Source organism: Blastomyces dermatitidis (assembly GCF_000003525.1).
Source record: "Blastomyces dermatitidis ER-3 genomic scaffold supercont1.4, whole genome shotgun sequence".
NCBI lineage: Eukaryota > Fungi > Ascomycota > Eurotiomycetes > Onygenales > Ajellomycetaceae > Blastomyces > Blastomyces dermatitidis.
Genome location: NW_025544777.1, coordinates 1,184,156 through 1,196,409, shown reverse-complemented (window position 1 = coordinate 1,196,409; position 12,254 = coordinate 1,184,156). Strand labels below are relative to the sequence as shown.

The 12,254-nt window shown below is 46.3% G+C and overlaps 6 protein-coding genes across 6 annotated transcripts; 2 read left to right on the top strand and 4 right to left on the bottom strand.

Moving 5' to 3' along the window:
• Window positions 1-64: 64 nt before the first annotated feature.
• Window positions 65-3,678, top strand: BDCG_03991 (uncharacterized protein). The gene is made up of 2 exons (XM_045419656.1): window positions 65-1,456; window positions 1,563-3,678. Exons 1-2 carry the CDS (start codon window positions 1,309-1,311, stop codon window positions 2,594-2,596), a joined length of 1,182 nt encoding a protein of 393 aa, XP_045275911.1. The 5' UTR covers window positions 65-1,308; the 3' UTR covers window positions 2,597-3,678.
• On the bottom strand, window positions 533-805 carry BDCG_03992 (uncharacterized protein; the record flags this gene model as incomplete). The annotated part of the gene is made up of 1 exon (XM_045419657.1): window positions 533-805. One exon carries the CDS (start codon window positions 803-805, stop codon window positions 533-535), a length of 273 nt encoding a protein of 90 aa, XP_045275912.1.
• On the bottom strand, window positions 2,821-4,443 carry BDCG_03990 (ribosome recycling factor). Its single transcript, XM_045419655.1, has 2 exons — window positions 3,520-4,443; window positions 2,821-3,323 (listed from the first exon to the last, which is right to left on the bottom strand). The coding sequence occupies exons 1-2, from the start codon at window positions 4,087-4,089 to the stop codon at window positions 2,979-2,981; spliced, it is 915 nt and encodes a 304-aa protein (XP_045275910.1). The 5' UTR covers window positions 4,090-4,443; the 3' UTR covers window positions 2,821-2,978.
• Window positions 4,444-5,023: 580 nt separating this feature from the next.
• Window positions 5,024-5,254, top strand: BDCG_16827 (uncharacterized protein; the record flags this gene model as incomplete). Its single annotated transcript, XM_045426022.1, has 1 exon — window positions 5,024-5,254. One exon carries the CDS (start codon window positions 5,024-5,026, stop codon window positions 5,252-5,254), a length of 231 nt encoding a protein of 76 aa, XP_045280702.1.
• Window positions 5,255-5,632: 378 nt separating this feature from the next.
• Window positions 5,633-6,152, bottom strand: BDCG_03989 (uncharacterized protein; the record flags this gene model as incomplete). Its single annotated transcript, XM_045419654.1, has 2 exons — window positions 5,633-5,849; window positions 6,028-6,152. 2 exons carry the CDS (start codon window positions 6,150-6,152, stop codon window positions 5,633-5,635), a joined length of 342 nt encoding a protein of 113 aa, XP_045275909.1.
• Window positions 6,153-7,937: 1,785 nt separating this feature from the next.
• BDCG_03987 (heat shock protein SSB1) lies at window positions 7,938-12,048 on the bottom strand. Its single transcript, XM_045419653.1, has 10 exons — window positions 11,771-12,048; window positions 11,533-11,583; window positions 11,237-11,363; window positions 10,962-11,127; window positions 10,164-10,871; window positions 10,041-10,085; window positions 9,896-9,986; window positions 9,775-9,835; window positions 9,427-9,710; window positions 7,938-9,353 (listed from the first exon to the last, which is right to left on the bottom strand). The coding sequence occupies exons 1-10, from the start codon at window positions 11,811-11,813 to the stop codon at window positions 9,085-9,087; spliced, it is 1,845 nt and encodes a 614-aa protein (XP_045275908.1). The 5' UTR covers window positions 11,814-12,048; the 3' UTR covers window positions 7,938-9,084.
• Between the last annotated feature and the right edge of the window lie 206 nt (window positions 12,049-12,254).

The following is a 12,254-nucleotide window of genomic DNA, read 5'->3' as shown; positions in this document are numbered from 1 at the left end:
CAGGTTGGCAGGAGTTTGAAGGGAAATGGAAGCAATTATTCGGTCTTCAGCCGGAAACAAAGGTTGGACCGTGCGCTATACCCAGTTTTTGTGAGACGGGTGGTAAAGAGCAACTCCCAACTGGTAGTATGAGCTAGTGGTGGGTAGAAGCCATCGGCTTAAAACAAGCTCCGTGTTTCTTTAGTCCAGTCTTCGCAATGAGTGAATTCAAATGAGAATGTGGACGATGGGACCGATCGTTCACCCTCAGGGAGTGGTGAAGACCTCACACAACCTCACCCCGATTCCACTTCCACTTTCACCTCGAAACCTCTTGTCTCGTTCACTCCCCGCAAGCTCCTCTCTGAATAGGTAGCTCACAAAGGAACTTGCCGCCCACAAAGAAAGATGGATCCATCCGAGTGCGGCACATAAGAGTGTTAAGTAAAGCCAAGGAGAGAAACACCCTCTATTCAAACCAGCTCTAGCTCATCCCACTCGATCACTTCAACCAACCAAGGTGGAGAAGACAGAAAAAGGTAAAGTAGCGCTTTCACCCTGCTCTCCCCAAGCCAATCCTTTCATCTCGCGTGCGCACAATCCGCGCCTTATCACCAGGCAGCGGCTTCAACTCATCATTAGGATCGTACGTCGCAGAACTGGATTGAAAGGGCCCGCCGATTCCACTGCTGCCCGTGCTGCTTGAGAAGTTGATTTGTTGCTGGTTGTTGTTCTCTTTGAGTTGTTGCTGGCGTAGGCGCGCTTTTTCGAAGGCGGCTATGTCTTCGGTGGTGATGGTTATGGCTGTGGGTTTCCGGCGAAGCATTCCGTATATATATTCTTTTCTCGTTTGTTTTGGTTTTGGTTGGTTTGGTTGGGCTGGATTTTGGGAGGGCGGATGGAGCTGCCCCGGAAAGGTTGAAATTGGTGGTGATGATGGGTTTTGTACTAGCGTTGCGGTGGACCCCTATAGAGATCTGGTAATTTAAAAACTAAGATAAATAATGATAAGGAGTCTGTAGATCCAGAGGAGGAAATTCAGCGAGTTGAGAGTAGAATAGAACCGTTGATCAATATTGCAAAGGATGTTATGCGCCTTCAATGCAGAGGCAACGGCACAAACTGCTGAGGATGTCTAAACGTCACGTGATGACTAAAATTCTCCCTGCTCCATCTTCATCTTTCACCAAAATGTCTCGATGCACTTTACCACGGCACCCGCATCCATGCATTGACGAGCCCCGGTCTCTTTACTCAACTATTTGGTGAAGGGGACTAGTTTTACGTTCGTCGTGAACCTTGCGGGGCGATAGTGCCCAATTTACAAATATGCTCAAGCCGCAAGGCGGGCGCCCGTGGGTTGCCATCGTCGACTCAGCGGCCAGCAAATGGAGTCAGGGAGCAGTAGCGGCTAGATCTGGCCGACACTTTTCTTCGTCGTCGGTCAGAGCAGCGGAGAATGATGCAGACTCAAAAGGTATGGTTTGGCGACGTTGAAGATAGTTCCAATGGACTGGGGTTTTCGCCTGGTTGTTCTAAGCTGAACGAAAGAACCTCATACTAACCCTCATTTCTCTAACTAGAAAAACAAAACCGTCTACACTCTCTTCACGAGACGGCTAAAAAGAAAGTTGACACCACATTTTCACGATCCTCCTCCACCCCCCTCATTCGCCGTGTCTCCGACGACTCCCAACCCCCTCCCCGTCAACGACAATTTCAGCAGCGTCGACCTCTCGATGCCCGCTCCCCTAGCTCTCTAGCTCGCCCCCAACCGCAACGTCGACCACTCGATGCTCGTGCACTCGGTTCCAGACTCAACCAAACGGGCGCAAAACCCACTAATATCCTCCGCGCGCCCGCTACTCTGAGAAAACCCGGAAGTGGCCCTCTCGGGGCCAGAAACCCTAAGCGTCCCGCAACGACCCGGCCGGCCCGCCGCAAGAAACAGGACAAGTCGTCCAAAAGTGACGGCAGTGGCGGGTGGTCTGGACAACGCGAGATGTCCAAGGAAGAGCAGGAAGCGGACGAGAAGGCTTTTCTTGAACAGTGGGAGCGCGACCGCCCCAAGCCAGTCCGCTATAATCCGCACGGTTATAATATCGATAATCTACAGCGGACGTGGCCGGCCTTGCCAATGGGTACGACTGGCCCTAAGGAAGCGCTGCATGAACGGCTAGCATGGATGAGTGAGCGGTACCCCAACGGTTTCGAGCCTACAGATCTACTAGCCCAACGCATCCATAAAGGTAAATGGACATATTTCTATAACGAGGAGGAGAAAAACGAGGCAGTAGAGTTGGCACAGAAAATGGCGGCGGAGCGCGCGGATAAATTGACGGATCGCAAGGGTTCGCTGGTTCAGCCGGAGGACATGTCATTTCAGCCTATTGATGAGACGCAGAAGATGCAGCTGGTTTCGCGACTTGTTTCGGGCGAGTACAAATCCGAGCAAGCGCAGTGGGTGAAAGAGCACGGAGCAAGACACCCAGTTATGAAAGATGTTTTGAGGAATTTGGCGAATAATTCAACATGGCAGTCATCCCATAAAACACAATTTTTGGAGGCATTGTCGAAGTCGTTGCCGAAGCCTAAGGCTGTGCGGGCCAAAGCGTAGGGTAGGTCATTTCTAAAATAAACAGGGCTTGTTTCCTACTAGGTTATTTTGTGTATTTTGTTCGAATAAGATTCATAAATTGTATACTATTGTTATCATATCGACCACAGGTTTTTGCATATCTCTTTTAGATACGTGTTTCTTCAGATAATGTGCGCAGCTCTTTATATAAACCTGTATATCCCAACTACTCCCAAAAAAAAAAAAAAAAAAAAAAAAAAAAAAAAAAAAAAAAGAAAGAAAGAAAGAAAGAAAATGGCAAAAACCCGTGTATGTATCCTACAGCACCCTGAATTCCTCCGTTATACAGCAATCTACCTACCCCTGCGATCAATCGACCGTTTTCACGCCCCCTGGTACAAATAAACAAGAAGTTACAAAACTAGGCCTCCAGGGCCTTTTTCGCCGCCTCAAAAACATCTTTAACCTCCTTTTGCCCTTTCTCTGCAATCTTCTCCATCTTCTCTACCTGCTTATGCAAATCGTCCGGTCTCACAAGTTTCTTGACGCCCATGTTCTTCAGCTTCTTGTTTATGGCGCCGCGGGCGTTACGCACGGCAGTAGATGCCTTATCCATGGCGGCCTTCGCATCCTTAACCGATTGATCGCGTGACTCCTTGGTTGGTGGCGGGATGGGGACGTTGAGCTGTAGGCTGTTGTGTGGGTCTGGTTGAGGGTTTAGGGATAGGCTGGAGGAGAGAAGGGAGGAGGTTATGGGTTTTATATACTAGAAGGGAAGGATTAGTATATGAAAGAAAGACTTCTGCGGGAGCAATGGCAGGGCAATTAGATATTCAAGGATCTTTCGAACAGAATTGTGAGGCATGATTTGAAATGTTTCTCGGTCCCCCCGTCCCCCCCCCCCCGGCGCGGGTAAAAAGTAGATGCACAAAAAATGAACAGAAAACGGTATATTTACATACCTCCTCCTCTCCTACCAAAATAGTCAGCATTCTCCCTCCCTTGGGAATAACCTGTGCCAACTCTCCTAGCTTCACTGTCTCCTTGCTCCCTTTACCGTCCCCCTTGCTCACAGCCACGCGCAATGTCTCAATCGCTTCCGGGTTAAACCTGCCGCCCGCCCTCAGCTTCGAAATATCATCTTTCAACCTCTGTACGGCCCCGGCTATGTCATTTTCCAGCTGTGAAAATCCAAATGGATCATCGCCATCTAACCCAGCTGCCTCTGCCGCGCCACTGCCCGACCCACCGTCTGAGTTTCGGGAGGCCTTGTTGCCCTTGTCCTTTTTCTTGGAGAGGTGGGAGGTTGTAGAGAATGGTTGTACACGGAAACTGGGCGCAGTTGTACGAGGGAGTGTAAGTGGGTTGCTGTTGTAAAAGGATGATTGGAAAGTGGATTTCTCGCTGGTGATGACGGAGCTGCGGGAGCTCATCGGGACGATGAGCGCGCGCAACGAGCCATTGGTGCTTGTGGTTCTAAAAGAGAGAAGAGAGAAAACCTCTGAACTGAGAGAGCGAATAACGGGAGGCATGGCTAGTGTGTAGGGGGTAGGGGGTGTAAGGTGAGGGGGGTGTTAAGAGTTGTAATTTTATCTCCAAAGGTTGCTGGAGGCAAAGAGTTTAATGTAAATAGTTACGAAAATGAAATATTTATTTAAATATTTATTTATTTATTTATTTAGCTTAAATATTTAGCCTCCATTAAATATGATTCTTTGACCGAAATCTTGTATTAATAAATAGAGCAATCAACCATGCAGAGAATACGAACTGGAATTTTGAAAATGGCATTTTCGCCGTCAAAACCTATGTCTAGAAATATATCTCTAACATGTCGTGGTGTTTAAATATTTAAATAGGCCCATGTTTGTCATATCCGAGCCTTCTGTACTAACTTACTGTTGGGGGTCCCGCGGTTGGTCGGCCCTTCTACCAGCAGGCGCTGGTGGTGATCGAGCTCTTTTGCCCCAGTAGCCTACACTTACAGCCCATACTATTAATAACATGCGTATTTATTTATCTGGATCGATAGGGGTCGAGCCTTTCAGACCTTAGCCTTGCATTGGCTAAATTAATCGTGGCCTTACGCATGTATAATAAATACAACACTCGACAATTGTTCCAACATATTCATGTTTTGGAAACTGCTATGGAGATATAATAAATAAATAATAAATAATACCGAGATTATTTAGCGGCTCATGCTAGTTAGTTAAATACCCTCCAACGCTTCTCTAGACCAGCCCTATCTATCCTATGGCAATGGGGACTTTCATTTGGGCAATATATTTGTTTGCAACCAAGACCCCAACAACTATCGTCGGCATAATAGATTGGCAATTTGTATCAATAATAAATGCCCGCGTTTATTTATGCAAGTCCAGTGGCCGTCTTTTCTTACTTAGCCCACCCGAAAATTACGAAGTTGGGATTGTCTAGCCGGAGCTACCACCAAACTTTGACCAAATGGATTCTGATGAGAAGGCTTTCGCGATAACAGAGAGAAACAAAGCTTTGCTATCAAAATGCTACGAGGCGGCTCTTGTTAAGAGTCACCTTGAATCATACTTAGCTTTGACTCGAGTCGACTCAGCGATACAGGACTTGCTCTCATGCCCTGAAAACATGTGGAAGGAAGGGATAAGTCCCGCTCTTGACACAGATCTCAGAAAATTGGCACAAATTAGGGCTTTCTGAACCTTGACCTTACAGCAACGATTTATCAAGGTACAGACTTCAGCTTTCTCAGTACAAGGATTGGCATAAAGTAAAAGAATACACACAGGAGCTGCTGCATTCAGATGATGCCGGCTGGGTACCGCCCCAACTTGACTTTGAGAAAGTTCAAGCAAGGCATAATGAACTATTCCAACTTTTATTTAGAGAAAATCAGAAGTCTTGCCAGAAGAGGAAGCAAAGAAGCTCTGGTTTTATATTGGCAAGTCAGATGCGAGAAAATAGGGATTATAGCTGCATTACAGAGGAATCCACTCGACTGCTGGAACAATAGAAGCGACCTCGTATCATGTTAAAGGTACCCCTATTAGACAGGCCAATCGTTTGGTCAACTACCCTTTAATCCAGGTTATCCTTGGTTTGCTTTTCAACACCTTGCCAAAAGTCGTCGAAAGCGTCCGAAATTTTGTCGTTGGGCTCATTGATATCGATATCCCCAAAAGCTAAATTTGCATGGCTTGTATTATTCTTCAGCCACTTCTGGAGTGACTGATTGATTGAAAAAAGCTTGAGGTAAAGCAAAGATAGGTATAGACATACAGAATACCAGCTGCTCCTAGTAGAGGGAAATTAGCTGGATTGCCTCTGAACAGCTATGCTCTGGCGAATGTCATACGGCCGGCAATGTTTACAACACAGTGAATTATAATTATAACACACTCTCTATATAGAGCTGCCTGCTGCTTTGGGCTTCGCGGAACCCTCTGATGGCATGTAGAGTAGGAGAAACAGACCTGGCCCGCCCAAATTGCAGTGTGAGCCATCTTATCGTGTATATATCCCATCGGCTATTAAGGGGAAATGGTTGGATAGCATTGAGTTGGAGAAGATTGACGATGTTGGGGTGGTGGTCGGTCATATTTTATATATATCGGCTGCAGAGATGGCTGTAAAAATACATCAGCATGGGATTTCACCCTGGATCATGACATCTGCATACATGAGCTGAGAACATAGAACATATCTGGGTTTAGTTCCGAAAGATCAGTAATCAAGAAGGTTGTTTGGTTTGATCTTAGCATTTAATGTATGAAGAACTGGCAGGAGATATAAGATGATTTGATTTCAAATTGAGCAAGTTCTTTATTCATTGGTTTTATTCTCGAGAAAGAAAATCCACCCCATACGAGTGGCATTGTCTGTAACACCCTTAGGTAGAACTTTGTCAAGTCAAGTCATCGGGCAGCGTCCGGCCGGCTATATCGATGTGGATCGCCCGCGCAGGGGTTATGTTCTTATAGACTTCTCCTTCTGCTTTGCCTTCGTGCATACTAAACAAAAAGATAAAATCTTGGGATCGGATATGGTGACACCGGACCGGGAGTCTCGAGCCAATTCGACAATCGTGTCAGCCGCAAGATGGCCAAGGCGTATGTATCAGGCAGGCAAGCTCATCGATTTTAGGACAGCTTTGCGATTGTTGCGAGGGGATACCATAAAAATATCATCATCGGGATTGTTTTGTTCCATGAGTTTCTTAATCTGAACCTCGAAGAAGCTCGGGATAGACAGCATGGATTTCGGAGCCGCTGCGTAGGCTTGTGATCTTGCGTCAATAACCATCGCGAAATTGGGCGACGAGATCGCGAAAAACCTAACCAGCAGACAGCACTGGTGGGGCTCTAAGCGAAGAATAAAATTCAGAAATGGCTCTGCTTCAAAAGTGGAGGGTCTACGGGATCCAAAACCCCCGCTCCATGTCGTGCGCAGCCTCAGCCGTCAAGCTTGTAATGTCTCTGAATCGCTGTGTAGGAGCCATGGCCTTTCGGAAATAAGTTTCCCGATCCGGTTAAATATCAGGTATTCAAATGACAGAAAAATGTGCAATGAAAGTATTTGAAAACGAGAGGCTTTAAGATGCCTGGTTTTAAGCCGCAAACATGGGTGAAAGGAAGTTTCCTTCAGGTGACTGCATACAGCAAGTCAAGGGTCAGATTTGACGACGGGAACTTCCCCATCTCTCATGTAAAGGCCAATCGATATACAGTACACACCGTGCCGGTTTTCTGAACAAAGGGGGTTGGAATCAACCAACTACTGTGAACGTAAGCCCAAGCGACACTCTTTTCTGACTCCCATGTGGCCGCAGCCGCCAACCACATGCACGTTGCGAAATCCACAGTTCGACGGTTGGAGCCCTTCTCTAGCTGAATATGTTACCACCCTCAAGCCCGAAGGGCTTATCCCTATTTATAATTGAGGTATTCATGCTGCGTGGGATATCCCGGCAGGATCGTGTTGTAGTGCAGTGTCAAACAGCTAGCTGCTCAAATCCTTGCCTTTGCTGATTGCAGTGGAAAAATTGACAGGACGGTTTCATGAAAGTCAGCTGTGCAGCTGTTGAGCAGCCAGGCTTTCTTCCATTGTTATCAGTATTGGATTTCCCGCCTACTAGCCAACATCAGAAGTTCGAGATGGAATCCAGGTCAGCAGAGTTTGTTTACTTCACGAAGTCACAAGATCAATGGAGGTGAGTTCCGCCATCGGCAAGCCGAGTCGGCTCCATATCTCGGGTCGGGCTTGGCGCGGATCCAGAACGACGGGGTGGAAAACTTTCCAGTGGAGACCATACGAAAATCATCATTCCAATCGGCTAATTTCGCAAATTTGAAATAATCATAAGCGCAGAAACAGGCACGAGATTCAGTTATGGAGAATTGGAGCGGTGATTTTATCTAGCATGCATTTATCTACTCGTAAGACGATTTAGGCCAGTGGAAGTACGGGAGAAGTACGGGAGATTTGTTTCGCATAGAAGGGTCAAGTTGCTATTCTTGGTGCAATGTTCTCCACACTTGGAAAACTGCTGGCGGCGGAAATGCTTCAGTGAAGCCTTACATCGCCAGGATTGCAACTGTCTATGCTACCCAAAACCCATTGTTCTCGGATGATTGTGTATTTCAAGGCGCTGTCTTCATCAACGCGCAATTTTGGAAAATTCATGCTTCGACCGAAAGGGTTCAACATTATAATTGATATCGGTAGGCTAAGTATGGGGAGCCTTTGTACATGTACATGTACTAAAACTAGACAGCCTGCAGGAAATCTAATTCACAATTTTATAGATGGGGAACCAGGATGAACATATATGTATATATGTCTTTCATTCGTTTCAGAGTTCATTCTGATAAGACGCTTCTTAGTAAAACAGATATAAAGTAAGCAAAAACTTTTTCTAACAGCTGTAAAAAGTACTGCGAAGGTGATAAGAAAGTGCGTGAGAGGCGTAAAAGGGAGAGAAGAGAGCATCAATTTGAAGAAAGACAAGCCCTCTAGTTCATGACATCACACACGTCTTAGTAGCTGGCGGTTTAAAACGAAACACAAACACACAACAAAACAAAAAAAAAAAAAAAAAAAAAAAACTAGAGATCTTAGGAAACAGGAGAAAAAGGGAAAGATGAAAAAGGAATATAATTCGTCTTATCTTCATCATGGCGTGGGATCGATCAAAGTATGTAGATAGGAAAAGATCATTCTCATTATAACACAGCAACAAGGCATGAAGGATAGCCAGCTATAGGGGAACAGGCACAGCGCAAACCCGAACGGCGCGGCCCCCCATTGCCCCACTCTCCCCTGCGCACGCGCAGGGCACAAAAATGGTAACATGCGAAAAAAAGCGCTTTCTATCATTTCCTTTCTCCCCTTTTCTTTAGATAATAAAAAAGAAACATAAACAAATTAAATAAACAAACACCCGGGAAAACGTGTATTGACAAACACAAAACGGGAGGGAAAAAGCGGACATGAAAAACGGATGGGGGGAAAATAATGAAAAGGGAACAAGTTTATCGGGTAGCCATCGCCTTGGTGATCAATCGCTTGAGCGCCAGTTCCTTCTTCTTGAGGTCCTCGGGGGAGGAGTCCTCGATCTCGAGCTGGGCCATAGCATCGCTGAGGGCGGACTCGATCTTGTCCTTGTTACCACGCTTGATCTTCAGCGACATGGTTGGGTCGGAGATGATCTCCTCGACACGAGAGATGTAGGACTCGAGCTGCTGGCGCGACTCGAAGCGCTTGCTGAAGGCCTCGTCGCTAGACTTAAACTTGGCGGCGTCTGGAGAATATGCGCGTTAGTGAATGGGATTTTTAAACCTGTTTATTTGGACAAGGGGAATTGGATGTCTTACCATTGATCATGTTTTCGATCTCAGTACTAGAAAGCTTGCCGACGGCGTTGGAGATGGTGATGTTGGCGCTGCGGCCAGTGGACTTTTCAGTGGCGGTAACCTTCAGGATACCGTTGACGTCAACCTCGAAGACAACTTCCAAAGCGGCTTCTCCGGCTCTCATGGGTGGCAGAGGGGATAAGGTAAACTCTCCCAGCGAAGTGTTATCATCGCAGTTAGTGCGCTCTCCTTGGAAGACGGGGAAGTTCACTGTCTGCTGGTTATCTACAACAGTGGTGAAAGTCCTAGAAATGGCAGATATACGTTAGTAATCGCAGTTGGTATGATACTTCGAAAAGGATTGCTCACTTTTTGCAAATTGTAGGAACGGTACGTCCACGCGGGACAACTGGAGCAAAGATATTGCCCTCTATAAAAAATGTTAGTAAGTTATTTTTGAAAAAGGGGATATTGAAAAAGGGGAACATGCCCATTGCAACACCAAGAGATAGAGGAATCACGTCGAGAAGGAGCAGATCGCTGGTATCGGCGGAGGTGGCCTGGCCAGACAAGATGCCGGCCTAGATAACAGTTAGTAAGGTTAGGGGCTAAGGGATTTTTTTTTTCTTAAATACCTGAACAGCGGCACCGTAAGCCACGGCTTCGTCGGGGTTGATGCTCTATGTGATTGATTAGTTTATCTAGAACGAATGAGACGAAAAAGAGGGGGTATATGTATATGTAAACATCTCCCATACCTTTTCGAGCTTCTTGCCATCAAAGAAGTCGCTGAGGAGCTTCTGGATACGGGGGATACGAGTGGAGCCACCGACAAGGACGATCTCGTCAACCTTGCTCTTGTCCATGTTGGCGTCCTTGAGGACCTGTTGGATCGGGTCCAAGGTGCCAGAGAAGGCCTTGGCGTTCAAATCCTCAAAGCGAGCACGGGTAATTTGGGCGTTGAAATCCTCGCCATCGAAGAGAGAATCGATCTCAACGGTGGTTTGGGTTGCGCTGGAGAGGGTACGCTTAGCACGCTCGCAAGCAGTGCGCAGACGCCGGAGGGCTCTTGGGTCGCCGGAGAGATCCTTCTTGGTTTTGCGCTGGAACTCCTTCTTGAAGTGGTCGAGGAGGTTGGTGTCAAAGTCCTGTCCTCCCAAATGGGTATCACCGGCAGTAGCCTTGACGGTGAAAACACCGCCCTGGATGTTAAGAAGCGAAACGTCGAAAGTTCCTCCACCGAGATCGTAGATGAGGACGTTTCGCTCCTTCTCGGAGCGGCCAGCGCCAAGACCGTAGGCAATGGCAGCAGCAGTAGGCTCGTTGATGATACGGAGGACGTTCAAGCCCGCAATAGCACCGGCATCCTTGGTTGCCTGTCTTTGGTTGTCGTTGAAGTATGCTGGGACGGTAACGACAGCCTTTGAGATCTTCTTGGCGAGTTTGGTCTCAGCAACCTCTTTCATCTATATGGACACCAAGTTAGTTTTTCGATCACGATTCTGAATATTGATACATAACCATGTATATAAAAACACAGGTTTCATGTTACGCACCTTCATCAGGACCATAGACGAAATTTCCTGGGGAGAGAAAGCCTTGGTCTCGCCCAAATACTGAACCTGGACAATGGGGTTTCCACCCTGGTCGATGACCTTGAAGGGCCACGACTCGACATCCTTCTTGACAATCGGGTCGTCGAATCTCCGTCCAATCAGACGCCTGTTATTGCAGCTGGGTTAGTAGCTATTCCTTTATTTAAAAGAAAATAAAAATGAAAATGAAATAAATAAAAACCAAGAGCACAATTCTGGAAAGAAAACAAACTTACTTGATATCGAAAACAGTGTTTTCAGGGTTCATCGCAGCCTGGTTCTTGGCCGCCTCACCGATCAAACGCTCATCATCAGTGAAGGAGACGAACGACGGGGTTGTAAAGCTACCCTGCTCGTTGGCAACTGTGTGGCGCGAAAAGAAGATCCCACTGTTAGCACACTAATGCTCCAAATTATCCCGATGTCGAAGGTGCTAGCAGTTGGTGCAGGAGGGGTAGTGCATATGTGTATCTCTGTGTGCGCGGAGTGTTGCCTGGCTGGATGCAAGATTGGTGGTGGGGATAACACATACTAATTTCAACATTGTTGCCCTCATAGTTAGCAACACAAGAGTAGGTGGTACCTGTAGCGTAGAAGAGTAATATTAGCTATTATGTTCAATCGATACCCGGTGATTCTGTTATTCTATTATATATGATATCCAATATATCATTTTGTTTTTGTGTCCAGGAAAATAGGCAGTGTGGAGGGGTTAAAAGGGCATGGGTAAAGAAAAAAAAAAAAAAAAAACATTAACAAAAAAAACATACCAAGGTCAATGCCAATGGCACCCTCATAAACTTCGTCAGACATGATGAAAGATGTGCTGTGTTTTTATTATGTTTTTTAAGACGTATTTCTCTGAATCGTCAAATGAGAGAAGAGGAGAATAACGAAGGGAGGAGGATGAGAGGGAGAAGAAGAAGACTGATGAGGGGCGGAGGAGGAAGAACAAGCAAAGACAGCGAGGAATCCTGTCAAGGGTTTTGAGATTTTTTTTTTTTTTTTTTGTTTTGGAGGTTTTTTATTTATGCGAACCACAAGGTTTTGGAGAAAAAATTAAAAAGAGAAAATTAAAAAAATTAAAAAAGAAAATAGCGTTGAAAAAAAAATGAATTTTTTCGGTGTCGGGCTGGGACTAGCCTGTTTGGGACTAGCCTGTTTGGAACATTGTGCGAGGCAATTGCCGCTGAGTCAGCAACATCTCCTTGCACGCCTTTCCCTCGGCATTTCACATTGCACATTGCCATTTAA

Coding starts and splice junctions, on each gene's coding strand:
- BDCG_03991 (XM_045419656.1), top strand. CDS start 1,309: ATGCTCAAGCCGCAAGGCGGGCGCCCGTGGGTTGCCATCGTCGACTCA. Junction 1,457..1,562: donor GAATGATGCAGACTCAAAAG/GTATGGTTTGGC, acceptor TTCTCTAACTAG/AAAAACAAAACCGTCTACAC.
- BDCG_03990 (XM_045419655.1), bottom strand. CDS start 4,089: ATGCCTCCCGTTATTCGCTCTCTCAGTTCAGAGGTTTTCTCTCTTCTC. Junction 3,324..3,519: donor TTTTGGTAGGAGAGGAGGAG/GTATGTAAATAT, acceptor CTTCCCTTCTAG/TATATAAAACCCATAACCTC.
- BDCG_03987 (XM_045419653.1), bottom strand. CDS start 11,813: ATGTCTGACGAAGTTTATGAGGGTGCCATTGGCATTGACCTTG. Junction 11,584..11,770: donor TGCCATTGGCATTGACCTTG/GTATGTTTTTTT, acceptor TCTACGCTACAG/GTACCACCTACTCTTGTGTT. Junction 11,128..11,236: donor AACACTGTTTTCGATATCAA/GTAAGTTTGTTT, acceptor CTGCAATAACAG/GCGTCTGATTGGACGGAGAT.